The sequence below is a fragment of the Rhea pennata genome, chromosome 7 (assembly GCF_028389875.1).
Source record: "Rhea pennata isolate bPtePen1 chromosome 7, bPtePen1.pri, whole genome shotgun sequence".
NCBI lineage: Eukaryota > Metazoa > Chordata > Aves > Rheiformes > Rheidae > Rhea > Rhea pennata.
Window position 1 is genome coordinate 18,629,466 of NC_084669.1, and position 20,670 is coordinate 18,650,135.

A 20,670-nucleotide genomic window follows, 5' to 3' on the forward strand; every position below is an offset into this window, starting at 1 on the left:
TTGCCGCCGCGGAGCCCCGCGGGTGCCAGCGGCGCGGCCCCCCCGGCGCGGCGGGGGCCGAGCGGGGGCGGGGCGCGCGCGCCTTCCTCCGCACCGGGGCGCCGCGGCCGCTCGCTGCCGGCGCCGCTCACCGCCTCGGACAGCGGCCTCGGCGGGGGTGGGGGCAAAGGGCCCGGCTCGCGCAGGCGCGCGGCGCCGGCAGCGGCCCTTCCCCCCGGAAAGGCACCATAGAGAGGCAAGCGGGAAGGACACCCGCCCCCGCCTTCCCCGCACACATACGCGGACCTTCCCCCAGCGCAACTATATCCGGGATCATAGAGATGCCAACTAGACAGGATCTCCCCTCCAGAGAGGTGCCTCTGAGACCGCCGCGCCTTCTTTACCGTATTCCATCTAAACGCTGCCCCTAAAGCACCTCCCCTTTACCGCATTCCATCTGCATTTCGCATTCCCTTTACCACAAAAAAAGCCCAAACCTGCTCCACCTCCCTTTACCCGAAACTGATTTAACACCCAACCGGCTAAGCAGGCATTTCAGACTTCACCTCCTAACCGCTCCTGCTGGAATTAAACAATTCTGCAGGACACCGAGATCCTCTGGGGGAAAACTATCACCCCCATGACAAGCAGGCCCTAAAGCGTGATGTGAAAGGAGCACTATACTTGCACATCATTATGAGCCAGGATCATAGTCAGACTTTTTGCATACTTTTCAAAAGGCACTTCCTAGAGTGCGAACTGTAGAAATCCTGCAAAATACATACAGTAAAGCCAAAACCATCAAGAACCCATTTATGATGTCTACTTGAGGCTGGTTTTAAAGCACCCCAGTGTGTACACACATATCCCCACTTGCCGGGGGGGGGGGGGAGAAAGCACGCTGCCACACCTGCAGGCTTCAAGGATGTTATTTCCACATAAGGACTCACGGCAAGGCTCAGTCAGACAGTTCGCAGGGCAGAGATGCGCCCCCGAGACCTGGCCGTGCAGCACGCCCCGGGAGGGCCGTCGCCAACAGGCCCGGGGCTGCGCCACAGGGAAGATGTGTGGGCAGCAGGAGACACCTGGGGCTGTACACGGCCCTTGGGGTGCTCGGTAACTTCACTGTTAACGTCCTTCCGTTTTGTTGGGAGACTTAATAACAATAGTAAAAATACAGAAAGACGAAGGCGGGTTTTCAGGAAGGAATCAAAGGGACTCGGCAGCGATTCCCCCGCGGCGGTGGAAGCAAACAGCTATCGGGCTGATCTGCGGTTCGCAGGTTCGGGCGCCGGAGAGCTCACCAGAGGCGGAGAGGAGGCAGTGTGCTGTCAGTGTTCACCCGAGAGCAGCGCCCGGGCAGCAGCGGGGTATCGGGGAGGCGAGTGCAGAGCAGCACCCGCAGCGCAGAGCACGGCCGCAGCCGGCACACCGCAGCGGCGGCGGGCAGGCGGCGGGGGCGGCCCCTCTCGCAGGGGGCGGCGGCGCCACGCACCGGATGGCGGCAAGACAGCTCGGGTCTGGCAAAGGGAAGGAGAAGCGGGCGGGGAAGGCGCGGACGCCAAGGCCGGGAACCCGAAGGGAGGCGAGAGCCGGCGGAGACGCGCGGGGAGCGTCGCGGCCGCTCCGGGGCGGAGGGGGGGGGGGGGCTGCTCCGCCCCGCCCTCATTCGCCTGGGAGCCGCCCCGGCCCAACGGTCGGCACCAACGGTTGCGGGGGGGGGGCGCCTCGCTCTGTCTAGGGCTGCCTCCCCGTGTTTATTTATTTATGTTTTCTGAAGATAGACAAGATGCACTTGGAGTTGGGGAGACGGTAGAGAGAAAAAGAGGTTAGGTGCCATGAAGCCTCAGGGCGAATCCTCTGCGCAGCAGCAATGGGATTTCAAAGCTGTTCCCGTTAAGAGCCGGGAGGTAGCTGGAGCAGACATGGGAAGGTGGGAATCAGTGACTGTGTTTCCTACCACTTGGCTCAGGCAAGAAGAAGAACAAGTTATTTTACTCCCTTATTTCCAGGGGGAAACACGACAAAAACTCACAGGCAAACCAAAAAGGCCTCAAGTCCCTAGAGCAGCTGTAACAAGATAGGAACCTTGCAAGGTTTTGTGGGCTGCCACTCTTCCACCCAAGGTGGCCCCAAGCCTAACCGGTTACTTTCATATTACTAGCATAAGTACTCACAGTTGATAACTGGGAAAGTACAGTTCTTTTAGAAATCCTTGGCCAGAAGAATCCTCCATTTAGGAAATCCACCTTCAAGTGTCCTGCAGCTCGATGGAAGTCCTTGATTTTAAAGGCAGACAGGTGGAGCACACCCAGCTTGGAGGAGGCCTTCCACAAAATGGGAATTGGGGAAGAGGAAGAGGTGTCCTCTTTTAAAGCTTTTATCTATTCATGGGCATTTTAGAAAAAGTTTTAAACTGGAAAACCTCACAAAAAAGTCAATGTATTTCCTTGTGCTATGACTTATTGTTAGGAATTTACAATATAAGGCCTACTTGACCTAATTTCAGTAAATAAATAAATAAACAAGTTTGTGATGCTTTTCTTTCTCATCATACTTCTGAGCTCTGGCATACAACACAATGTTTTACATGTGAGATCAGATTTTCAGACTAGAATAATTAGCAAATACTTGGGATCTCAGAGGTTGGAGAAGAACTGGAATTAGATTGTTTTGTTTTGTTTTGTCTTGCTGTCACCTTGATAGCAGACATGCAGCCTCATCCAGCTACAGCTGTGGCAAATAAAAGACCTATTGGCCTCAGCTGCTTAGGAAAAGTCCCAAAATGCCAAGGTTACCTATCCTTTGGATATACCAGCTGAACTGTTTATGGGAGTACTCTGAAGGCTACTTCAGTTAAAGCAAGCCTGTAGCAATGATGGGCTAATTATGCTCTTTGCCAGCCTTTCTGGTGTAATTATAATGGTAATTATATTAAATATTTTTTATTTAATTATATATTAAATGGTACATTGTGGTCAGGATCATCTCAGATACATGGGGGTCTCCCAAATGAGCCTACCTCAGGTGTTCTATACTCTGTGCAAGGAGACTGTGCAGCTTGTGCCATCAAACTGATGACCAAGCAGAACATCCCAAGCAGCACCTGACTGGTTGATAGCCACAGAGAGGGTACTGTTGTTCAAAAGTAATAAAACAACTATGAAACTTATTATACCCATCTTAAATTGGAGACTTCCTAAACTGTAACAGGGGATCAGCAGTGATCTCACTTTATATATTCCTTCTTATCCTGGCTAATGTGCTATAAAGGGAAATGTCGTGGAAACACAGCAGCAGTTTATGTCTTGCAAGCAAGTGGAAATACAGCAGCAGTTTATGTCTTTCAAGCAAGTAAGGAAGGGGTGGATCCATGAGAATCCATGGAGAGAGTATAAATTACCTAGGAGCTCATTCTGCACCCTGACAAAACGTGAGAGAGATATCTCCCTTTATTAGAGGGGATTTTAGGTTTAAGAAATACCTATAATTCCATAAAATGTATTGTGCACATTTTCAGTGAAGCATTCACTTTGTAATTGTGAAGCTGTATGGCAGCTTCACTCTTGAAGGGACTGTTACGATTTAATTAAGCTTATGTAAACCAAGATTTTAATGTGGAGTCTGCCTAACAGTATGAGATGTTAAAACAAGCTAACAAAAACAAAGAATGACTCTGAAATTGTCACATAAGATTGGCTTAGGATTAACATAGTCAGTGCAACTGGGATAGTTGAAAATTATGCTAGGGATTCCAAAGGATAGCAGGTTGTTTTGCACAAAATATAACCATTTGAGTCACTGCATTTGCATATATTTCCAAGTCTAAGACTTGCTAGACAGGTAGATTAATTTATATTTTTTTAAGACAGATTCCCAGGATAACAGTGTGTATTTTAAATCACTCCTGTAGGATAGAGTTCAGAAGTAAATGAGGGTTTTTTTAAATTCTTACTGGCTTTTCAAAAAATGCTCAGGTTTGAGGTATACCTGCTACATGATCTGGTTACATGGTCAGAAGACAGAAGCTTTATTCTTATTTTCTACTAAGTTACTATATGACTGCAGGCAACCTACTTCATCTTTAGTGCCTCAGTTTTTTACTGCTGAATAGCTATCATTATTTCTATTATCTTTCTTAAAGATGGAAAATGCTATATAAAGTGTAAAATCTAGTCACTATTTGATGGAGGAGCTTTGTTGTCTTTCTGTTTTATTAGCTAAAATATTAAAGATGTGGTTAATAGCAACATATATTATACAGTTTCCCTGTAACTGATTATGAAACAGCCTTGAGCCAAGTATCTGAAAGCCAAGGCAATAATTCAGAGAAATGTGCATGCGCCTCTGGGCAGCTAAATTTCATGTTAGGAGCACATTTTGGCTTGGCAGAGCAGGGGGAGCAGGTAATCTAGTCTGTGAAGGGTCATCAGCAATCCACAAGGAAGAAGTAGAGATTAAACAGCATGTAAGTGGCTATAAAATCTGGGAAGTTGCAGAAAGTGTAATAAGGACGAGGTGTGAAGGAACACTTACATTTTGAGCCTCGTAGAAGTGCAATTCCATGTTACAATTACTGCAATAGATGAATGAAATGATCTAGTTCAGAAAATTAAAATCCTAGATCATTTCACCAATTCATTTTAGCACAAGGCCCCCAAACAGCTGAATCTCTGCAGATAAAAGAGGGTTAAACTATAGCTGGAGGTTGAGAATGACTGGCCGAAGTATGAATCTCTTACGCTCACCTTGACATTGAAGAAATTACAATATGGAATTCTACCCTAGACACACTAAACTGTAACTGTGCTGTTGCTCACTATTGTTAAAAATGACCTTATTTATTCTGTAGTTCTGATTTGGCAGCAAAATCCTTAGTATCCAGTGTTTTAGCAATATTTGCATAATAAATGGTTTCATTTATTGGTAAAAAGAAAATAGCTGCTTCGTTGAATATTCTGAGTAGTTTATGCAGCGGTTTAGTATTGTCCTGAAACTGCTTAGGGTGATTTGCTGTAGTAGGAACCTGTGTGCTCCTGACTCTCTAAGGTGACCCTTATGAAGGAGATAACTTTACCAAATAAGATTGTATAAAGAAAGTGTGAGTCACATGAAATAAACATGAAGCTGAGTTTTTTTTACTTTGCTGAAAACATTTCTGCAGTAACAAAGCTTCTAGCTCAATTTATAAAATATCTCCACTATGGAGAAGATGATAGTCCAGGTGTTCTGCTTGACAAAAAGATTAGTATCTTTTCTACACCTGAGAAAGCTGTCAGCTCTGAAACTGCTCTGCCTGTTGGGGCAAGATAGCAAGAAGATATATATGAAATAGGAGCTAAGCATAAGGAATCTGGCTAAGCTTCTCCTCACTTTTAGTCTCTGAAAGATAAAAGGAAGTATCTGATCTTCACCTTATTCATTTTTTTATGTTACAAGGAGCATGCACAAATATGAGCTAGGCAAGCCTTCATTGAGTGAGACAGTGTACAAGTAAATCATGTAGACTTTGCTGCAAAGAGTTGATGATTAAAATATCATATAAGGAACAAACTAGGCTTTTCTATACTGCTTACTTAAGGTCTGCACTAACTGCAACATTATCCCATGTTCCAAAGATTTCTGGTGTACTGCAGTGATCCAGTCTTGATGTCTGAGAGAAGCAAACTTCTTGGTTGTTAAATAAATACATAGGCAACAGAGAACTAGATCTATCTGCATTCATGACTGTTTTTGACAGCTGACCTTTCAGTACAGCGTCTCATTAGGAGTAGCCCCTGCCTATAACTGCACCCTTTCAAGGTCTGAACACTTATGAAATGTCACACATTTCTGATATAATTAACACATTTCAGTGGGATCACTAGTTGTCATTCTGGTTTCCATTTTGATTTACATCCAGTTAGGGATTTTAGCAATACAGACAATTTTAACTCCCAGGCATAAGGGATAAGGAATATGCTGCAAAAATGTAAGTCAGGCAATTGTTTTCAAGGAGGTTGTATACACATGCAAAGGATCCAATCCTGCAAACCTTTATGACAAGTATACTGTGAGCAGTCTAAAAATACATAGTTTTGGAGTCTTCATTCTTTGGTGTCTGGTGCCTGCAGAATTGGACTTAGACAATGCTACTGGCAATACTAAGAAAATCTCAAGGTATTTATCAGGAACAAAAATCTACCACTGAAATGCAGAATGTGATGATCTGATTTCCCCACCAAACTGACAACTCCTGCCAAAAGATGCTGTGGATGCAAGACTTTTACACAGATTCAAGGAGAACCTGGACAAGTAATTGCTGAGAGATTCAGTAAGGCACAGTGAGTCTGGAAGTGCCACTGCTCAGAGGGCTTTCAAGGGCTCTCATCTGTCATTTCAAAGTGGAGGCACTGATTACTGAGCTTGAGCAGGTGCTCACACTTCTTTAGAGACTCAGACATTTTCACAGCGGTAGTGAGGGAGACGCAGCCTCTAGATCAGGCTTAGAGACAGGGTATGAGACTAAACGGATCCTTGGTCTGAACTAGGATGACCATTTTTATGCTTTTAAGCAAGTTCCTGTGCTCATCTCCAATTCCTATCTGCAGCCAACAAATTAGATATTCTCTGCAGTTCTGGAAATTATGAACAAGGAAACTGCCAATTTGTAATTTGTTCCCAAGAGCTGAGAAACAACACTACTCTAAAAAACAACAACAACAAAACTGTACAAAAATATGCCAGTTTCTAGTTTCTAGTTACTAGTTTCTCTTCATATGAACAGCATAGCAAGGCCTCAGATACTATCTTACCTCTTTTGCTGAACAGTGACAATAAATACACATTTATTGGTTATAAACATAACCAATATGTTGCTGTTGCTTTCCCTGTGCTGTTCCATTACTTCTGTAATTAAAATATGGAATGTCTTCCTCAAATCAATATATATGAACAACTGTACCCTAGGGCTCCCCAAACCTCGGATATTCTTCTATTTGCAATACAGTTGTGCTCTTTGGCATTTCATTCCAGAGGCTCTAGTTTCTTTGGAAATGCTACTTTGGCAAGAACATCTTTACACCCCACTAATAACAATTTGCACTTCTAATACAATTCCTTTTGGCCAAGATCTCATTACGCTCTAACAATTAATTAAGCAGCTCAGAGCCATTATGTTTGGCAGACTCCCACATGCCATAAGCTTCTCTGCGTAACATTCTCTGCTGTGCTGCAGTTCTAGAATTAAATTACATTGCTCCTGGATAAAACACGTTATATGCTTGTATTAAGACAATTCAGCCTGTTGTGCTTTGCTAGTGTATTCTTACGCTTTCTGTGGTTCAAACACAGTGTCAAAACCTCACTGGAAAGCTTTTCAGGGTATGATAGTCACATAGTCACTTCTTCCATGTAACCTCCATGCTACCTGCTCCTAGACTGGCCAGTGTATCTATGTAGAGACTTACTCTCTTCCCCTCTGTGTATCATCAGCAACATACTGAAAAGCTAGAGACTGTTAGCATATCACAATATTCCTGTTATAAAGGTCACCAAACACATAGGGATTGAGTCAGTTACCTGGAAATCACCCTTACCTTCAGCCAGGTTAAGACAAAAACAAATTGAAGTATTTATTAACAAATCCAAAACAGAAATGTAATTACAGTGGTTCATAACAGAGGAGAAAAATGAAAGAAAATAATTTCTGCTTCTGCTAGGATCCAAAAGGCTTTTATTTTCCTCTTTCTACCCAGCTAATCAGTTAGACACTTACCTAATCCACAGGCTCTGTCCATCTGTGTGCCAAAAACCTCATGTTGTATTCACAGGCACTGGCAACTCGCACTTTCTTTTTGTTTTTATCCACCCTTTCGGATCCACCCAAAAGGAACAGATGCAAGCTGAGAGAAGACAAAGATGAAGATAAAGAAGAAGAAAGGAAACAGATGAGGGAAAGGGGACAGTGCAGGATCGCACATTTCTCAGGCTGGCATCCTCATTCACTCACATACTCCTGTGTTGTTAGTGAAGGGTTAGAGGATATTTTTGAGATACAAAGACGAAAGAGGAGTCATTGGATCAAAGCAGAGATCTGATTGCTTTTTTTTCCTTGCCTGGGAACACTTTGGCCAGTTTTTCTCCAACTAAGGGTTTCTTTCTGTTTTAAGACTGAAAAACAGTAAAGTTGGCAAAGTAGCTTTTCCTTTACTTAGCTTACTAGAGCCATTTTGAATTATGTATATTCAGTATCATGAATTTCTTGTTTCCAGGCAGGATCTCAGCATAAGCCTTAGATTACCTCAGTAAATGTTTTTGTGGGAGCTAATTCAGATGCATGGACTCTGCTTTGCGCTTTTCCTACCAATATTGATTGCCATAGACAATGGGAGTGTTTTATAAGATTTTTATTTTTCTAAAGCTACTATGCAGCTGAAAAGAGTTGCTAGTTCTCCTCCATGGTTATTACATCATCACAAATTCCTGTCTCAGTCTTGTGCTCTGTTTACTTGCTATGTCACTAAAATTGCTAGTAAAATCAGTGTTGTAGCTGATAAGATGTAAGCAGTTAAAAAAACAAAAGTTATGGATTGTAGGGATTTTCCACTTTTATTTTTCTACCAAGTCATATTAGCTTTGTTTTTCTTTTTAAAATTTGTATTGTAATGTGCTCTGGAAGGTTAAAAAACAGGAGTCTGGCTTTGCACTCTCCAAACACAGGCCTCTGCTTCATAAGCTAGGTCCATATTAACTTGTTAGGAATAATCATCTAATTAGTTTGATTCCTGAACCTGCCCTGAACCTACAATTGTTATTTATACCTGTACAGAACAGCTGCAAAATGTGTACAGAGACTGCAAATCAGGGCATGGGCACTTTGGAATTCTGCCCACTAAAATCAGTGGCAAGAGAAGTCCTCTAGGTAAAACAGATAAAATTTGGACCAGTCTTTGATCACATATTCAGTGGGGACAGGACTGGGCTTAGAACTACTTGCAGATTATTTTTTTTTAACTGAATTTTATTATAAACTAATTTCTTGAGATATGATCAGCATAGAACTTGGATAAACAGAATAACAGGGAGTGGTTGGAAAGGGTAAGGTTCAGTTTACTGCTCTGTGTTTAGGCTGTGCTAAGCTGGCGGACAGTCCCTTAGGAAATGCTGCAGCCAGGCACAACCAGTACAACTTGTGCTAATATCACAGGCAATGCATAAAGAGGAGAAATTTTTAACATGTATTATTTACTAAGAATATTTGTTAAGTTTTCATTCATTACTCATTTATTACAAAATGTTTGCCTGTTTATAAAATCTAGCATGCCACATTTGACACCATTGATGGCCAGGAATGAGCAAAATGACGAATAATAATAATAATATGGAGAAATGTCACTTCCTAGTTTACCAGGATTGCATCCTGCACACATCCTGAGCTATTTTCCAGACACCACTGAAAGCTTGTGCTGCTGAGCTGTTCTGTACAGGTTCCTATACTATGCTCATCACTGTGGTATCCAAATCCAGCACTGCATTCAGTAGTGGCTAAACACATGTAGCCTTAGGTAATGGCTCTGTTGAAACTGTGGGCCAGTGGCGCATGTCTCATTTCCCAGTTCCAGGGCTGTAACTCATTTTATGCTGACTCAATATTAAAAGTTAACCATGCACCATGGCTCCCTTTGTCCATGCAATGGTTTCCACAGAAGGAAAACAAAGAGAAAGACTAGAAGGGACCTGGTCCCCTGTCCAGACAGTTGGAGTGTCTTGTGGGAAGTATCTATCATAGAACAATCACGATGTACCCAAAACAACTAATATTTGTCATGTTCTCCCACAGGGAAAGAAGCACATACTGCAGGAAAGTATTTTTGTTTATTTGGTTTGTGTTCAAACACTGTTTTGCTCGACTTTTGCTAAAGAAGGAACACAGAGCACTAAGTGGCAGGGTGTGTGAAGCTCTCAAACTTCTGGGGATATGACTGCAAACAAGTGACTCCTGCAGCATGAATTTTGTCTGAACAGACACCTCTCAAATAGTTATTAACCATGATCTTTACTGTGAATTGTGATTTTATCTGTTTTTTACACACACACAGCATCTGGGAAGGCCTTGAAGACAGAGAACAAGAACTCAAATCTGAACCAGATTCTGAGGTAGCAGGAGTAGGTGGTGGAGGCCTCATCTGTTGTGTCCTCATGTCTGTGAGTGTCCTTATACACTGATGATTCATGTCTTGTACCTTACACTGCTATAGTCCAGCCATGAGCTTGCAAAAAGTGAGTAAGTTAGGCTTGCCACTGCCTGCCATTACGGAATAGCCACCTAGCCTAGATAATAGCAAGTTTGTGCTGTCAAATGAGAATTTATCAGGTATCCAAAGGTTCTTCTAAAATATATGTCGGATAGATTGTAGGGATGTGGGATCTTCAAAGAAAGAAGAATGAATACATGGTTGTGAAGCCTTCAGAAGGCTTTTACCTGCCTTCCAGCATCACTTCCATCTTGCTTATATTCTACTGCACCTAATTGTTCAGGTCATCCAAGCTCCAAGCCTTCCTGGTGGCAGTGGCATGGTCATGGCATCAGGACAGGAAGAATTGTGCATCACCTCTATGCTGTCTGACCATGCCAATCAACCAGTCCTATTGGTGGCTGCACGCAGATTTTTATGAAGACTAGAGATTGAACGGATACTTGTGGAACACTGTAATTCAGTGGCTATCATGTATCACATCTGCTAGGTGCTAGAAAGTTTCCAGGTTGCTAACAGTCACTGAATCATTAAATCTCTAAATAGCGAAAACACAAACCAAAATAAAAAGCAATGTAGTGTCCATCTGAAATACTTTAAAGTAAATGATTCTGAGTACAGATTAAATTTTGCTTCCTAATGCTGAGGTCTAGGTACTGTCCCATATAGACAGAAAGTCCATTTTTAGCCTCCAAAAAACTTATGCATCTTTTCTCAAAATACTGCTTCACACATCATGGAGACATCAGCAGAAAAGCAAGGAAAACTCTCACTGATTTTCTGAATAATTAAGATTTGCACTTTATAATGCAAGCAAAAGAGATATATTCCTAACCTAGCACATAATTTTGTGTCTGAAGCGGAGCACAAATGATCAGTTTCTATAAGAATCTGAATATGATTTGGCATTAAATCCGCCACATGTCAGCTGGTATAGAGCAGATTTCAAAATTTTTTCATTTTGCAAAGTGCTGTGTGTGCCCTCTATTGGAAACACATGATGGGTTGCATTTTTTAATTTTAATTTTAAATGCAAGAATAGTCAATGAAACATTTCTATGCTAAAACATAAGGAGGTAACATTTTGAAACAGGCAACACTTTAATATAGACCATTTTTCCCCATTATTATTTTATTGATATCATTTATCTTGATTAAGCACTGGTTAAAACAGTTTAGGTGCTGATCACTGTAGCAATGAAATGTATTTTGCATTTGTCTTTAAAAAGAAAAATCAAGAAGCTGTTTACTTTACCCTGCCTCTCTGAGAAGAGGCAGCCACTGTCACAAAACACCCTACAAGCTGGACACATCACTTTAACAGAGATAGGGCTAGCTTTTGCATCGTGGAACTCAAAAAGTGCAGCTCAGATGGGAGAGGATAAAGATTGCACTAAACCCATCTTTTTGCCTCCTCAGTTATGGGCTGTGTCAGAAGCCTGTATAAACTCAACAGCACTGTGGTCAACCTGGGAGGTGTTTCAACTTACTGTCATGTTTTAGGGCTGCTAGAGGATGGCTCTAAAGATCATACCAGAGAAGAACACTCTCTCAGGCAGCCTGTGCCAACACTGCTAATGTGGCTTGTGTTCTCTTTAGGCTTCAGCAGTTTTTCTAGCTGGTTATCCTTAGTTTGTCATCAGGGCAAAATAGTTGGTCTACTGTGTATCTGGCCGTTACACAAGGACACTCTACAGAAGGAGATGGCAAGGGAACTTTCTCCTCCTTTCCTGCAGCTCACGTCAAGCGCAGGTGTGAAAGGTGCACTAGTGGGGCCTCTCCTGCTGCTTGCCCGATGTGCAGGTGCCTACATGGGGTGGCGATAAAGCAGAGCTGCAGCTTCTCCCCACACCTTGTGCCTGGTGGACTTCTTTTGCAGGGGGCATGCAGAGCACCACTGCAGCTGCCCCAGCATCTCCCCACAGCACGCTCCGCTCTCGGGCTGAGTCTAAAGCTCCTGCTAAGCCTTTCATCCCTGCCCTAGGTCACTTGAATGGAGCATATTAACAACTCATTAAAGGTACTTGCCTTTGAAGGTTCTGAGTGAAATCTATAAATCTAGAATCTAGAAATCTTAAATTTCTTTTCGTACATTCATTGATAACAGAAAAGATTAAATAGAAATATAAAATAAGATAGCTCAGCTTAATTGTACAATTAAGAAATGTTGCTTTGAAAAACAAATCCTTTTGAATTTAATGCTATTTTCTTTCATGCTGCTTGTATTGAAGTCGTAATACAAGTGACAGTTGATTGGACCTCCTAACCTGCTTTATTTTCCATATATTGATTATAAACGTTTTTAAAGCTTTTTAAAAATCTATCTGTTATTTAAAAAACAGTTTATCACTTATGTATTTTATGTACTCTTTTGTTATTGACAGTGTATATTATTTACAGTATTTACATGTTAATCAAATTAATTCAATTTGAAATGGCAGACTTCCATAAAATGACAAAACTAGTAAAAATACCCAAATAAGGGCATGGTAAAGGAGACAGAATCTTTACATTAGTGCTGGCTATTGCTTAAGAAAACAACAGAGATGCTTATTTTAATTATAACTGTAAGAAATTCAACTCTTTGAGATCTCTACCTCTTAGTCAGATTTGACTTTGGCCAACTAGAGCTACACAGAGACACTCAAAACAGTTGTTTTTATTATAACACTAGCTACTGTCTGCTACAGACCACTGCTGAGTATGCAGAAGCATTGCTGTTTCCCCTTCAGTACTACACTGCCTGAACTCTCTCTGCTGTCTATTCTTTACAAGAATAGTCTGTTCTTAGCCCATTTTATTTATTGTTAAATAGGAACAAATACATTTGAGTAAAACTAGCAGATGTGCAAGTGTGTGGATAGGTTTTACAGACTAAGATTTACTCTTTTCTTACTATTGCAATGAAGGTCAGAGAGCCACTACGGTTTGCAATATCGGTAAAATCCATGCAGGTATGTTTGCAAGTAAGACGAGGTGTGGAGCAGGTTCTTATTTTACAGTCTATATTATTTTAACAGTTACTTCTTCTATAAGAAAAGTATAATATTTTATCAGAGAAGACTGTAGATAAATTGTTTGAATTATGAGCCAGTTTTATAGTCAAACATATTAACAAGAAATGTATTCCAGTTTCCTGGATGGTATCAGGGATAACATAATGGGCTTCATTGTGAAGACGGTGGCTACGAAGGTGCAAAGAAACTAGACTCTTATAAAACATGACTAAATATTAACAATCTGTTATGAACTAATGCAAGATGGCTTATCTTAAATATATTGATTTTTACAGGATAAGCTGCCAGCTTTACTGTTCTAAATTTATTTTTTTAATTTCAGTCTCTGTTCTAATCATCAAGAATGTCATAACAGTATGATGGAAATCAGATAATTACCAGCTTAAACATTATTTAGAGTGGCACTAGTGGATAAAGTAATTTTAATTAGCAAGTAGAATAGAAAATATAAAACACCTCATCTAAAAGAAAATTACTTTTTTACCATATTAATTAAATTATATGAGCTGGTCTTTTCCACTAACATGCCAGTCACTATTTTTTCAATGACAGGATTACCATACAAATTCTTTCAAAATAAAGGATTATACCCTATTTGCATTAGGATATTTTATTGAATATAGGCTGTAAATGTATGAAGGGCACATTTATAATGTTATAAATAACACACATGTAATTATAAATGCAAACAGGAGAGTACTGAAATACATGAGAAAACATCTTTGGCATACACATACACAGCTTTTGGGTGCTGTCTGAGGAAATGCAGAAACTGTCTTCTGCCAAAATATAATGAAGGAGAGATGCCTCTGGTTTCTATGGGTTTGCTTTTGTAAAACAGGTTTTCAATTAAAAATAATAATAAAAAAGAGCAAAATGTGTTTTAATGAAAAGACGTCTTCTAATATCCAGATGTGATACAACTGTAAATTGTCTTGCCCAGTCCCGCACGATGGCGGCAGTGTAGCGAGCAGCAGGCACCGTACCCGACAGAGGTGGCAGCCGTGGCAGTGGGGAGCCCGCAGGCCCTGTGGGTGCTCACAGGAGCCTGCTGGGTGCCCTGGTGCTGAGCACAGTGCTGGGGAAGGCACTGGTGTGCCTGGCTGTCCTGTGCTTCTGCCACCTGTGCGCCAAGGTCACCAACTGGCTCGTGCTGTCACTGGCTGTCTCCGACCTGCTCGTGGCCCTGCTGGTGATGCCCTGGAAGGCAGTCACCAAGGTGGCCGGTGGCTCATCGCTCTTTGGCAGCCGCTTTTGTGACACCTGTGTGGCCTTCGACACTAGGTGCTCCACGACCTCCATCCTTCATCTCTGCATCATTAGCCTGGACCGGTACTGGGCCATCACCAGCCCCTTTCACTATAAGTGTAGGATGACGCAGCGCCTGGCTTGCATCCTGATAGCCTGGCCTGGGCCCTCTCCATCCTCATCTCCTTCATCTCGGTGCAGCTACACTGGCATAAAGCCCAGGACAGGAGGCCTCCAGGGTCCTGGCTGCCTGGGACACACCGCTGTGACATCTGCCTGAACTGCACTTATGCTATCACCTCCTCTCTTATCAGCTTCTACATCCCTGTGGCTATCATGATCATCACCTATGCCTGCACATACCGAATCACCCAGGCCCAGATCCACAGCGTTTTCAGCCTTGAGCAAGCAAGAGGGCAATGCCTGGCTATCGACAAGCAGCCTGCCTCCTCCTCGCAGAGCTGCCTGTGCAAGGAGACCAAGGTGCTGCAGAGCCTCTCCACCATATCAGGTGTTTTCGTTTGCTGCTTGCTGCCCTTCTTCCTGCTCAACTGCCTGCTGCCTTTCTGCCAGCCTGTGCTGAAGAGCAGTGATGAAGGGCAGTCACCCTGCATTGGCCAAACTGCCTTCAACATCTTTGTGTGGTTTGGCTGGGCCAACTCCTCTGTGAATCTGGTGATCTATGCTTTCAACACAGACTGCAGGAAGGCGTTCAGCAGCCTGCTGGGCTGCCAGTGCTTCTGCTGTGCACAGCCAGGTCCACTGTGGAGAGGGTCAACTTCAGCAACAAGCTGGAGCCTTATCACCACAATTCTGCCTGTCAGAAGGACGGAGCTGCCTCATCCTCAGTGCCGCTTGCTGCCGTGGCTGCCTGAGTGCAGCCCACACACCGCAAGCCTCCAGGGAGAAAGGAGCAGCAAGGAGCCGCCTGTGGAGAAAAGGCCTGCGACTCCTCATAGAGAGGCTGCTCCCAACAGCAGCCTCAAGTATCTTCCTGAGCCAGCCACTTTGCCATTTGATTGGGAGGCAGAGATAGGTGAAAGATCTCATCACTCTACTCTGAAGGGGTAAGTGATGCCGCTGTCATACACAGCCGTCCCACAGTGGAGTATTTGCTTGGCTTCCACATGGGATACTCCTGTTGCCCAGCAAACAGTGTCTCACCCTAGAGGGGCGAGAGCCGGCAGCTCTTACCCTGGAAGGTGAGAGGCATGTAAAGTCTATTCCAAAAGCAAAGCAACTACAAATTGATATCTTCCCACTGTCACCTTCACCCCTTGCTTTCATTCACATTTCCCATGCATTTGTTCATCCACCACTCTTCTATCAACAGCTTTATGATTTTTTTTTGAGAATGAATTAGATCAAAACAAAAACAGCCCACACAGTTTGAGATGCTATAATATCATCTCATGCAGATAAGTTAATCTTAGATACAGCTACATCTCTTAAAAAATACATTTTTTTCCTCATGGTTTCACATCATATAGTTGCTCACTTCTGCTCTTAAAGCTCTATGTTTGGCTTTAGTTCTATAACATTTTCAAAGCTGAATATCTGGATTTAAACCTCCGAATCAGTGATCAGTCTCTTCAAAAATGTTCAACAGAAACATCACCATCTTATTGTGATTATTTAATACTGTGCTCCTCCAGCTGCCATCACTACCCCATTTTTCTGTCCTTCACCTATGATTGAGTCAATTGACCTTGATTCATTCAAAGGAGAATGATGATGATGATGAAAATGCAACAGCTCAGAAAAAGGCAGCAAGAACATCTACACTAAAAGAGTTATCATGGGCATTCAGTCTCATAGACGTGCAGCTGAAATTTTTCAGAACCGTGATCCATTCCAGAAAGCCAGCTACTGAAAAGCATGGCTAAACAAACAGCATTTCCTCCCAGAGATCCTACTCTTCCCTCTCCATCCTCTGCCATATATACTGTCCATAAACTGTGTGTAGTTCTTAAGTCCCTGGACACATTCTCCCTCTACTGTATTAATTCATATAGGAAAATTGCTTTGATGTCCACTGAATTGCTAACCACTGCACTGCTCAGAAATGCATCCTTGAGGGACAGTGGGATTGTGGCTGAAATCTTCTATCCACGGCCAGGATTATCAGGACAAGAAGCAATGGGCTTTACTGAAGTTAGAAAGACCAAAGTAAAACATTCGAACTTTCTAAGAGTAAGGATAATTAAGCACTGCAATAGCTTGCCTAGGGAGGTTACGAAGTCTCCATCAGGGAAAGTTTTTAAGATGTTACCAAACATCTGTCAGAAATGACACAGACATTGCTAATCTTTTCTTGGGGGCAGAATATAATGATCTGAAATCCTTTCTAGTCCTGCTTCACTGTGACATGATTCCTTAAGGCAGCATGGAGGTTAAAATGTTTGAATTTTTTTTTGCATGTGATCATCCTCAGCTATTCTTTTGCATGCAAAGGGGTGTAAAGATAAGAACTTCACACACATCTGGATAGCTGCCTTTCTCTTAGTGATTATTAATTTTTGTTAGGCTTTAACAACTATCATTCAATATGCTTGATGTCTCACCTAGAGAATAATCCTGAAATCAATACACATATACAAGTTCCATATTTTTCATTTTGATTCCCTTTGACAATTTTCTAGGTTTTGTTATATGAAGCATGCATGGATTCAGCTGCTTAAGTGTCCATATTAATCTGCTACAGGATTTTCCTTGCTATATTTCTTTATTTTTTACAAACAGGAAACTCCTATGGTAAGAGTGTCAGCATCTTTTATCTCCTCCAAAAAGCCAAAATTATATCCTAGAGCTATAAAAGACATCTCATCTCACCCTCTCCTCCTCCACACTAAAACCCATCCTGGGGAGATACTGACACACTTGATAAAGCACTGTCCTGAAGTGCTGTACTCCGCTCCCTGCTGCAAGAGCTTCAGCTCACGCCGTCCCGCAGAGGGTTACCTCTGCCTGCCCGCACACCTCTTCATGCATGTGGGCACGCAGTGTTCTGGCAGTCAAGGCCACACACAGTTAATATTCACAACAGCTTTTTTGGGGCGTGTGTAAAGTCTTGTTATTAGAGATCAAAGCTGTTAATTAACGGAAGGGAAAGGTTTAGCTTCTCTGCCTATGGGAGCTGTCTGGCTCAGGATTCATAGATCTAATAATCAAAACTTAGCAAATGACAGAGTGGGTTGCAGAAATTAAGCAATGACTGTACGTAAATAATTTTCTCTAAAAAGTAATCAGAAATGGGTGGTGGCTTTGACTTACGGAACTATATTTGTGTTAAGAATGAAAAAAGCTGTCTGTGTCAGTTCTTGTGGCTACAGTTTAAATAAGGTTCACTAACAGGTCAGACTGTACTTGAAAATAAAAAGGATAATTATTTAAAGAAGAAGAAAATAATAACTTTGACCAAAGCTTTCTACATGGACACTTCTTTAAAATAACACTTTGTAAGTGATGCTGGAAAGAAGTGTTTGCAATTAATTTATAATGGTCATTACAGATGTGCAGATGTTAACATAACTACTCTAAAGTTTTAATATCTGTTGTGCAATGTGATGCTCAAGGCTGCAATAAATTTTAGAAATTGTATATTATAAATTGTTTATACTCCTTTTAAGTGGCATGTAACTGAAGGTACCTCATATTAAAGTTACATTGTATAGCCCTTCAGACTGTTAATGGCATCTTCTACTATTGTTGATTTAATAATATATATTATACTGTATTTTTATTTTCCCAAGCTTCTTAGGAAAATAAAGCTTCTGAACATTAATCTGACTACAGAACAAACAGTTCTGTGAATAGTAAATGAACAAAACCTATTTTCCTAAAAACAATTTTCTAATGATTAACTGATTTCTGACATTTTTCTCATGATGTGTAAGGCTACTGTGTTTGTTAGATTAGATAAAAGGCTCAATTAATATTGTTAGGTTCCAGTCTGATGAGATACATTCAGATTATTACAAAATACCATAGATTTACTACAGCAGAAATTAAGAGGCAAAATTCTTTCCTCCTTACACCATTGCAATCACTCAAAAGAAATGCTTTCCAAAGCAAAATTTTGCCAGCATTTTGTTATCCATTTCTGGGTCACAGCTTCCTTGGCTTGGTAGAACAAAATGAATCACAAATGGTAAACCTATTATAGGGAGATCTTCAAAGAGCTCTTCCTCTAACGCTTCTTGTAACTCAGATCCCCAAATCTATATACTTCTTTATATGTTCACCACAATATATGCAAGCTATTTTACTGACTAAAACCAGTTCATGCCTATTAGTTCCACATTTATAACATCACTAATGTCACAATGACCTAAAAAAATAGCTTTTAAATATCCTTGATGTCAGAACAGCCAAAACTCACAGATACCACTTCTAAACACTCTGACTAGCCAATGTCTAAACATCTTCATCAAGACGTGATCAAAACACATTCCATTTTAGAAGGGTACACACTGTAGGGCTTTATGATGTATACCAAATGTCTTCTCTGTTAAATCAAATAATTCCCACTTTCTTTTCTTCTGCCAATTTACAAAGTTCTCAACTAATTAGTTCCCCCATGCCCCAACTCCTGTTTCTTTCTATTACAAAACTGTAATGAATACAAACTTCCTGTGGTCAATTAACAACTCTTGCGCATGCTGCAGCCCTGCTCAGTATTAGGTCACACATGAAAGCAGTGATAAGGTCTCCGTACCTGCTTAGGTGGCTGTAGAAATGCTTATCCACCTGAGACCTTTCTCCTGCTGTTGAATTTCTCTAAAATTATTCAGTGGGTTTAAAAGTTAATCATAGGAGTAGACAGATATGGATATATGCATGTCTATGTGCACGCCTTCTTTTCTTAGGGAATTGGGCTAAAAAGTAAACAGCTTTCTTCAAGGAAGGGAAGACTTAAGGGGAGACAGCAGAACTTCCTGCGGCTGGAAATGCTGCAGGCAGAGGACAAGAGCTCTCTTTGATCTAAGGCCAACACCAGTTCCTGCACTCCTGCATGGCAGAGCCACTAGCAGAGATTTCAGGTGACAATTCTGTAACCAGATATCAGGGGGTTGTTTTAAGAAGAAACGTACCACCAGTTACAAGCAGTACCGTTGTAGATGTAGCAGGAAGCCATGGGAGAACAGGAAAGATGGACTTAAATATAGTGTTTTTAGGGAAGCTTGATTTTGCTTTCTGTGTAATGTTTTTAAAATATTAACTACAATGCATGTACATCTTTGACATTGTGCTTATGTTTTTGTATTTTTTGTTTATTGCTCTGTTTTTGTTGCTTATCTGTTTCTCATCTTATTTATATTGGCTTTTATTGTGCATTATGCACAAACTGATTTGCTTTAGAGAAGGCTATTGACTTTTAAGAAGTTTGTGACAGACTCAGCACTGCCTCTACAAGCTAAGTCTGCGAACTAGAAGAGACTGCAAGTATAAGACTGCAAGCATGAGAAAACATAAAACCTTGGGACATTTCTGCAATTCAACCAAAAAAATAGAAAGATTCTCAGAGAAACTCGTTACTAAAATCCTAATAAGTTAAAACTAAAAATACTAGATTTTCTCCCCAAACCCACCTGTGATTAGAAGTCTGCCCATATATCTAACCTGGAGGGAATATCTTCCATCTTCCCCACCTTTCCTTCTCCTTACAAATGCACACAAACATGCAGGTATTGCAGAGAAAAGCTTCCCACTCAAATTCTTCCCCTCTCTCTTCCCACAACGTATCTCTCCACCTTTGAGTATTAAGCAAAGCTGGCAAAAGAAACTCAGTCAAAAGGAAACCAATAACAACAAAATGACAAATGATCGCACTGTCTAAAGTCTAAGCAGCTGCTTCACAGGGCAGAAAAGAGCACAGTCGTGTGGATATTCAGCTTTATATTTATAGAAGCTTTGGAATTCTTCCACCTGGGTGTTTTGAGGAGGAACATGTCATGAAAGGCCATGACAATTATTTTAGGCTTTATATATTGCATAAAATATTTATTTCCATGGCATCAGAAGAGACAGTCTTCTAAAATCAGTCTCCTCTCCTTCTCCCTTTATTTCTTGCTAGATTGTTGCAATTTGTTTTGTTAAGCTGAATACAGACTAAAATAATATTGTGCTCTTCCATTTTTTACTACATACTGGTATAAAGCTCCAGTCATATGTGTAAAATCTATCTTTAT

At 41.5% G+C, this 20,670-nt stretch overlaps 1 protein-coding gene across 1 annotated transcript; it reads left to right on the plus strand.

Moving 5' to 3' along the window:
* The first annotated feature begins 1,817 nt into the window (after nt 1–1,817).
* On the plus strand, nt 1,818–19,461 carry LOC134142874 (D(1) dopamine receptor-like). Its single transcript, XM_062580435.1, is given in 8 exon segments — nt 1,818–1,912; nt 14,175–14,275; nt 14,278–14,634; nt 14,637–15,224; nt 15,227–15,359; nt 15,361–15,546; nt 16,495–16,672; nt 19,348–19,461. Coding segments are annotated over 8 exon segments (1,752 nt in total).
* The last annotated feature ends 1,209 nt before the right edge of the window (nt 19,462–20,670 follow it).